Consider the following 9,245-nt stretch of genomic DNA (forward strand, 5'->3'; position numbering starts at 1 on the left):
AAGGGGAGACATAGGGTCCCCTTGTCTCAAACCTTTAGAAGAACTGAAATTATCTCCTAAATTACCATTCCACAGCACATTGAAAGTAGGGGTTCTGATGCAGTTCATCACTAAGGTAATGAAAATATTTGGAAAATTGAGTCCAATCAGCATTTCCTCAACAAAATCCCAAGATATGGAATCATATGCTTTCCTAAGGTCAATTTTTAGAAGGCACCTAGGGGATCCAGTGTTCCTATGGTAGTTTTTGACTAACTCATGAGCCAGCATAATATTGTGAGCAATATATCTTTTAGGAACAAAAGCAGACTGATTCTGAGATATCAACTTGTTTAATAAAGGGCTCAGTCTAGAGGTAATGACTTTAGTAATGACTTTAAAAATGACATTGCAACAGGCAATAGGCCTAAAATCATTAAGACTCTCAGCATTAGGACTCTCAGGAATGATAGTAAGAGTGGTATTATTAATAGCTTTCAGAATCTTACCATTAGTAAAAGCCTCCTTCACTGCTTTGATAAGATCAGTTTTGATGATGTCCCAAGTAGCTTTATAGAAGAAGCTATTGAAACCATCAGGCCCAGCTGCCTTGTCTGAACCAATAGAGAAAACCGCTTGTTTAACTTCCTCTTCCATAACCTCCTGTATAAGAGTCTCACCATCTTCATTAGAAAGCCTATTCTCAGAATTATAGACTTCATAGTTAATGTGACTCCTTCAATCATCATTATCATTGAACAGCTTCTTATAAAAACTGGTCATCTCTCTATGAATATCTGCAGGGTTGTAAACACAGATGCCATCCTCCAACTTCAGGACAGGGATATTATTCTTACTGTTCCTCTGTTTGATAGAGTTATGAAAGTACTTAGTGTTGGCATCACCAAGCTTGAGCCAGTTAATTCTAGACTTCTGCTTTAAAAAACTTTCTTCACATCTCAACAGGTACCTTAAATGGATAGACATAGCTTTTTCCTCACAGATCAGGTATTCATTCATAGGATCCAATTGCAAGTCAGATTAAATTTTATCTAGTCTTTCCCTTTGTTTGCTGGTTCTCATAGAGATATCAGAATAATGCTTCCTATTTAAGTTCCTCAATCTGTAGCTAATAGCTTTAAGCTTCTTAACAATTCTGAACATAGTGTGACCACTAACCTCTTTGCTCCATTCCTCCATCACTATTTCCCTGAATTCAGGATTAGTAGTCCAGTAGTTGAAGAACTTAAAGTTTCTCTTGGCATTCTGACTCCCTCTCTTCTGAGTTTTCATTAGAATTGGGCTATGATCAGAGATGCCACATGGCAAAGCTTCATAAAAAGAATCTTGCAACTCTTCATTAAGGCCATTCGACAGAATCCTATCTAGCTTCCTCCAGACTCTTTTGTCATCTAGCTGGTTATTGTTCCAAGTATAGTAACAACCAATACTCCTAATTTCAGCTAAACCTGCAGTTGACATACAGTTGACCATTTCTAGCGCATGCTCATTGTCTAGTTCATTGCCACCCATTCTGTCATTATCCCCCATTACAGCATTAAAATCACCTTGGACTAACCAATTACCCCTCACATCTCTAGAGAAATCAATCAGGTCACTACACATTCTTTGTCTGTCATTAATACAACTAGCACCATAGAGCAAAGTCCATTTAAAACTCACATTCTCAAACTTAATATCACAGTGAATGAGTTGATCAGTGAATCTAATGGGATCCACTTTCACTTTCGTTCATCATACATGATCCACATTCTGCCATTTTCACTGAAGTTATAATTATCAATAAGCTTCCAGTCTTTCATTCTCAGATTTCTCCAGACTTTATCTTTATTCACAGCCCTAACTCTAGTTTCAAGAATACCAGCAATAACCACATTTTTTTTCCAAGCAGGTGGTTGACTTCTGCTTGTTTCAGGGTCTCATTAAGACCCCTGATGTTCTAGTTGAGAATATTCATTTCCCTCTATCAAGAGGTTTGATTATCCTCTTGTTAGGCAATTTTTCATTCATGTTCATATTTAAATTCACAGAAGTACCTCTATTGAAAGTCTGATTAATTCCACCACCCTTCTCTTTGATCAGATTCCTGTTTTTCTTCTTGTTTGTCACAAGCTGAAATTCTTCCTCTTGGGGCACAGGAGTATTTTCAGGAGTTGTCGCTAAAACCTTCTCTTCTGTAGTTTCTTCTATAACTTCTGTTACTGGAATATCTTCCTCTTTTCCAGCCTCTTTTTTCCCCTCCTCAATAGTTTCTTTTGTTATATTAACAGCTGCTTCTTCCTTGTCTTTCTTAGCAATCCAAACTTGCCTAGTTTCACAATTCCTGTGACCAAGCTTGTTACATACCTCATAAACAATGGGTTTCCATTCATATTCCACCATTTGGGTGTGTTGCACTCCTTCCCCATCCTCAATGACCACCACATCAGGAAATATACCATTCAACTTCATGTCAATGAGCACTCTAGCATATGCAAGCCTTGATCTGTCTCTGGTGCACTTGTCAGCAAATAAAGGCTTCCCTAAAGTGCTTGCTATAGAACTCAAGGAATTAGGGTTCCAAAATTCCCAAAGAAGCATTGGAAATTTTACCCAAACAGGAACCGAAGCAGCTTCCACCACATCGAATGACATGTTCTTTGTCCATTCTTGCAGAATTAGAGGATGTTTATCAAATGTAAACAAATAGATTAGGTTTGAATTGATGAAAATCAACCATTCCAATCTTCTCCCATCTGTTTTTGATGAAATTCTGAAGTTTATAATATCTGGGTGTTAACCCATAAACACTCCCAATCACTGCAAACTTCCAGCGTTCCTCTTCAATTAGGGTATCCATATTATCAACCTTAGCTATACGCATTCCGTTACTTACTACTGGTGGTATATATTTCAAGGAGCTAGATGGGTCCCTGCTTCTGTTGTTCTTAACTAGATCCACCCACTTCCTGCTTCCTTCAACTTTTTGAACTTCCTCTGTAACCCTAGGTTCTTCATTAACCTTCTCTATACTCTCCTCAGTAATCATTTCTTCCATCGGATCTTGGTCATCACTTTCATTAATGACTTTATTAGCTGAATCTTCCTTCTTCTGAGTCAATGTCTTCCCCTGTTTCTTCGCCATTGGAAAGGGCGTGAGATAGCAAAGCTATTGTGCGCCCAGAGAAAAGCAGGAGAGAGAAAACTGCATTTTTTTTTCTATCTTATAAAAACACTAAAAACACGCGAAATTTGGTGATTTTTGGTGTTTTGAAGCCTATATTTTATGCTTACAACTATTCCTTAATATTATACGCTTTTCATAAGAAAAAACCAATGTTTTCAATTTCTTCTATTCTTATCTAAATTCTCATACATTCATAAGCATGGCATCCTTAAGAAGATTGATAAAAGGTGTTTTTCAAGGGGCAATGCCTCCCAAGCTCCTGCTCGTACTTTAAGTGACATTCCTACACTTGATGCGGGAGCCCTCGTTTTACAAAGTGAAAATTTATTGGATCGTCCTGTTATGGGGACTCGACCTCCGAATTTGGTCATCCCGAAGTATAGCCCAGCTGTGCGAACGTATAGCCTACACTGTGCGGACACACAGTGACGCCGATTTGTCGACAGTTAGACGTTTTGATTCTTTTCCAGTCATACACTCAAATTTGATTAAGCAGACTTTTAAAAATGAACTAGGAGGTTTAAAAAGGTTAAAACGGTTTTGAAAAATATGAGGTGTTTGGTTTAATAAAACGCTGCGACATTTTAATTAAACCATACATTAATCAATGGATTAATATTAAAAGGGTTAAGAGTTAATACCAAGAATGGTATTTGAGTTTGAAAGAGATATCCTATGTTGAGTTCAGTTCAAACATTTTAAGTTAGGTTTTGGTTTATGGAGTCTATACGTGATGTGTGGGTGACATTTTGATTATGTCTAGATCCAACGAGTAGTCGATCTGCCGTGTCAGAACACTAGGGTGTTTGACTAACAGGCTATCAGGAGCATACGCTTTTGGGGGACATCAGTTTTGTGAGTTTACTTTGTGGTTTTTACTTTTGATTATTTATATCTAAACTGTTTTTAAATAACAAATTGCACTAGTATGATTATACCATGAAATATCCATTAGAACAAACTTCCTATTGGTTGTCAATAGAAATGTGTGATCACCAATAGTACGCTAGATACGAGACTGTGTCTGACTGTAATACCCCAAAATATTTTAAGATAATTACGTCGTGCCACGTGTCGAGATTTCTGATAAATTAAATTAAGGAGAATTTAATTTAATTATATCGGGAATTTAGAATAAATTTTAATAAGTCAATTAGCGGGATTTGAGGATTTAACTTCAGAAATTAATATAAAATAATTTATAAATCCTGTAATGGATTTTATTTCGCCAAAGTCCGCGAAATAATATATAGTATTTATGGTAAAAGTTTCGAGTTGATCAAAGATCGTTTAAAATTTAGACGCGGATAGGTTATGGACTAAATTGAAACTTTTGAAAAGTTTCAAGGACCAAAGTGTAAATTGACCATTATATATTAAAAACCTTCAGATGAAGGAATGAAGAATCCAGAGTCTTCATCCTTCTCTTTTCTCATTTCTTCGCTTCGTTCTCGACGGTTCGTCGCGTGGTTTTTGTTTCTCGTCCGTTTCCGACGTTCTATAACTCCTAACGATCGTATTTCAACGGGTAATCACGATCCGGCGAGGCAAGAAGCAGCTGGACCAGTAGTTCGGGAAGTTTGACGTTCTAAAGCCCCGACGTATTTTTGGATAAGCGTTTTCTGTGAGTTTATACGATTTGCTTTTAAAGTATTTATTTAAGCAAATGTTTTACATTGCTTTATGATTGTTTTGCATGATTGCGATGCGAATTCTTTTTATGAATTACATATGCTTGATTTGAAATCAGTATTGATCCGATGGAACGTGCTACCTATTGGGCGACAATAGGACTGTGTGATTACCAGTTTTGATGTGACTCAGCTGGGAGCTGATGATGATTATGAAATTTACGATTGGGTTTATGATTTTGATACGAGTGAGCACTCGGCTACGGTGTAGTCTGGAGTCCCCGTATCTAGTGGCTGGGCCACCAGCGAGTTGGACTCGCAATGTGATATTAATGATTGGGTTGCTTGATCGATTAATTAGTATGTTTCAGGATTAAGGTTTCAATCGGATCCTGTACTTGGCTGCATACGATTGAGTATCGTTTTATGATTTAATTTGAATACTTATTAGTAAATGTATGAACTCACTCAGTATATCCCAATATACTGACCCCTCACAGATTTCCTTTCAGGTTAAAGACGCTTTGAAGCAACGGACTTCTATCCTACTTCCAGAAGTCTGTATTTTTGAGTATGTAAAGAAACAATACTTTACTCTTAGAGCTGCAGTAGATAAGTGTTTTGTAAGTCAGCTTGTATGTATAGTTTTCTGTAAATATAACTTTAACGTTTTAAAGTTTTAAATGTTTACGCTTGCTGCGTTATTTATATTGTGACAGCCAGAGGATATGTGTGCCTGGCATGTGTGCTTTGCATGACACGTGTTTATGTATGTTATGCATGACGTTTATGTTTCGCGAAAAATTATTTTACGTTTTTAGGCTTGCTACGGGTTTCGGAGCAACCACTCCCATTCCCTAGCGCCGGTCTCGGCCCTGAGATTGGGTCGTGACACTGACATAGAGGCCAGTTAATGTCATTGGGCGTTGGAAGTGCTAGCGACCCTGACTTAACAGTCTGAGACGGCTGAACGGTTACGGTCACATGTAAAACTGTGATGGCAGTTTTACGGTTGTGGTCCAGACACCGGCTTAGACGGTAGTGATTCAGTTCACGGTCTAAGGCCCATGTTGTGTAGGTTGAGACCCATACAATAGTCTACATTGTAGGGTTTCATCTGGATCCAGTAATTGGTAATATTTTATATGTACAAATGCTTTATGTATATGCGATTTGAATATTAAATTGTAAAATTGTAGACTCACTTAGAAATATTTATATTTCTGACCCCCCACTGTTTTTCCTTTCTGGTTATAAATCTATAAGGTTAGGCTTCCACAATAATTCTGGAATTCGTCGTTTGTATCTGTAGAGCTGCAAGTAGTTGGGTACCGGGAAGTCTGTCTTTCTGTTTACAGTAGTTCAAACTATTTTGATAAACTTTAATTTGAACTGATGTATGAGATATATGTTTTAAAAGCCTCGTGTTTTCTAAAATACTTTAACCAGTTATTTGAGAGATACACTGGTTTCATGTTTTTAGCATTTTAGAATTGTATTGAAAACATAGCAAGTACGTCATAAGAGATTAATGTTTGCGCTCTCGTTTCTTGAAATACAATTATGATTTTGTGAACGCGTTTTAAGAAAAGGTTTTAAAGTTTTTCCGCAACGAGGTTGCGGACCTTTTTATATTTTTTAAACGCAAAAAAATTGTAAGTGTTTTTAGGCTTGCTATGGATTTCGGATCAACAACTCCCATTCCTTAGCACCGATCTCGGGTCGAGTTTCGGGTGCAAATTGGGTCGTGACATTTGTCTAGATTCTTTGAAGTTCAGATTTGTAAACCTTTTAACATAAGTAGAATATGTTCTAAGAACAAACCTTTTCGGTGCTAAGAAGAGATAAAAAAGCTTTCATACCGTTGTTTTGCCGCTAATACTTCTTTTTCGTGAATTGGATAATTTAATTCTGCATCTTTAAGGGTTCCAGACCAATACTTACAAATAGGTTTAGGTTTTCGTCCTTTAATTTTAAGGACTGCACCCCACTTTTCTCTGAAGCATCGGTCTCTAAGACTAACTCATCTGTATTAGAAGGCAAATTTTTAAACATGATAAATTTTTCATTTTTTCTTTTACATGTTGTACAGTTAGAGTGTCTTCATCATCCCAATATCAAGGAGTTCTATCAGAAGATTTCTTAGATATCCTTCCTAAGTATTTGGACAAATCTTTCACGAATTGTCTAGCACAGTTAGCAAGTCCACAAAATCTTTGTACTTGTTTCTTATCTTCCAATTCATCAGGAAAATTGATAGGTTTTTCAGAGATATGACTTTGTTGCCAGATCTTTCCTTTTGTTATCTCTATCCCTAGAAATTTTATCTTTTCCTTGAACCATTCTATCTTTCTTTCAGATAGAATTATACCTTCCTTTTGAAGGTGACTCATGTGTTCAGCTTCATTATTGCTAAAAATTAACACATCATGCGGATAATTAGGTTTGTAAATTGTTCTTTTTGTAGAGACCAGCTCATTAAAAGTTCTATCATCTATATGCAGAGGAGCTTCTTCTACCAGACCTAAGGATTTTCTAAGGTCTTGTGCCAAATTATTATTATTCATGTTGGCTGCTTTAGTTGCTGAATCTACAATAAAAGGAACAATTTTTTCTTTTCTTAATTGAAGAATTTCTTTTTCAGTTATTGGTCCTTTTGTTTTTTTAAACCTTTTTCTCTTTCAATTGCATCTAACCTTTCATTTACCAGTTTTCCTACTTCATTTGCTAAAATAGATCTTTCTTCTAGCGAATCACCTAGAATTCCTTTTGCATGAAAATGTTCAAGGAGTTGGTGCACTTCGCTTTGCACGTTGTGTAGCGAAGTCAATCCTGATGCATTACTAGAGTCTGAACTCTCGACTGGATTACCCATTAAACTAGCTTAATTAAGTCTAATTTAATTAATTATTATTCAAACAATGTTAATTACACAATTTCAGAAGTTTGTTTTTTTCCTAGTTGAAAATATGGACTAAATTGAAAATATTGACTAAATTGAAAATATTTTTTCTTTTTGTACTCATCAGTACTGCTGCTTGAAAACAATAGGAACCAAACTTGTCTTTTTTTATAGTTAAAAATATGGTTGGTGACCTCCAACCTGATGGCGACGTGCTAAAAACACCAGTTCGTAACTTTTGAACAAGTTCACACACTAACTTATAATAAAATTAAACACTATTTTGTTAATTTTAAACAAGTTCACACACCAAAGTTATATTAAACCCTTAATTATAATTTAACCCTAAATAACCTAAGGACCCTTTTAGACTTTTTTCTAACAAAAATCAAATTTCCGGCGAGGAGGAGCTCCTCCTCGCCGGAGATCTGTTCTTGAGAGAACAGATTCAGATCTGTTCTTTCAAGAACAGCTGTTCTCTCAACAACAGCTGTTCTTTAAAGAACAGATGGCGACACCGCCGTGTTCTTGAAGAACAGACTTGGGTCTGTTCTTCCTCAAGAACAGATTCATGGGATCTGTTCTTGATGGAATAAGCAAATAAAATAAACCAAGAGTAAGAGAACCATAAATTCCACATCGACTAAGGAAAGTAAGGAAGACAAGGCGCGCTGCAAAAACTATAAAAGGGCCACAAACCCACAAGCACAAGGGTCCAGACATCGAACCTACCATCAGAAAACAAACATCTAACCCGATACTCGATACCTCAGCTCCTAGATTTCATCCGACATTCGGATCCATCATTTGGTGCCGTCTGTGGGAACTCCTAGAACAAATTTCACTGATCGGATTTGGTCATGGCGGATGTAAGCAAGGACGCAACAGGACAAGCGGCCAAGGAGAAAAGAACCTTACCCGACGGATCAGGAGTGTCGAACAAAGATAGCCCCCCGAAACCCCATAGCGTCGGGGGTGACAAGAAGGTCAGGAATCTTCTTTCAAGGTTTTGGAAGTCCTATACCCACACCGAAAGATGGGCTCAGTCAGGACTACCAGGAAACCATAGGACGAACGATGGATGGGGGCGATGAGGTGTTTTAAAGAGGAAGTGGCCACTATGGTGGAGGAAGCAACCGAGTCAATCAGGTCAAAGACACCCAACAACAAGAACCGGAGTGCGTCTGACAAGCGGGCTTGAGAAGACACCAAACGCAGTCGATGACCCAGAAGGAAAGGACCCGGAAGTAATCACGATAGAAGACAGTGAGAAGGAAGAGGACTTACCCGCTCTTAGCCGGTCAGAGGTAGGAACAGATAACGTGGATTTGAAAGAAGTTCAAAGGCTCATCTCGGAAGCAATGCAGAAAGTAGCCAAAGAAAAATCAAGAGAGCACGTCCAAACCAGCAGCATGACAGATGGAAAGTCACCCTATCGGCGAGTGTATTGTGCAAGAAATGGCCAGAGTGACTCAAGATACCCGACTTCGACAACTTCGAATGTACCGGTTGTCCGGAAAGCCACGTCACTAAGTTCTATAACAAG

The 9,245-nt window shown here is 37.6% G+C and overlaps 1 protein-coding gene across 1 annotated transcript; it reads right to left on the reverse strand.

Moving 5' to 3' along the window:
* Window positions 1-1,020: 1,020 nt before the first annotated feature.
* Window positions 1,021-1,802, reverse strand: LOC126668560 (uncharacterized). The gene is made up of 2 exons (XM_050361750.1): window positions 1,741-1,802; window positions 1,021-1,627 (listed from the first exon to the last, which is right to left on the reverse strand). Exons 1-2 carry the CDS (start codon window positions 1,800-1,802, stop codon window positions 1,021-1,023), a joined length of 669 nt encoding a protein of 222 aa, XP_050217707.1.
* Between the last annotated feature and the right edge of the window lie 7,443 nt (window positions 1,803-9,245).

The sequence above is a fragment of the Mercurialis annua genome, linkage group LG2 (assembly GCF_937616625.2).
Source record: "Mercurialis annua linkage group LG2, ddMerAnnu1.2, whole genome shotgun sequence".
NCBI classification, from domain to species: Eukaryota; Viridiplantae; Streptophyta; class Magnoliopsida; order Malpighiales; family Euphorbiaceae; genus Mercurialis; species Mercurialis annua.

Excerpts from the sequence above, each read along its gene's own strand:
- LOC126668560 (XM_050361750.1), bottom strand. The coding sequence starts at position 1,802 with ATGAAAGACTGGAAGCTTATTGATAATTATAACTTCAGTGAAAATGGC. Across the intron at positions 1,628-1,740 it reads AATGGCAGAATGTGGATCAT|TTGTATTAATGACAGACAAA; the intron begins GTATGATGAACG and ends CTATGGTGCTAG.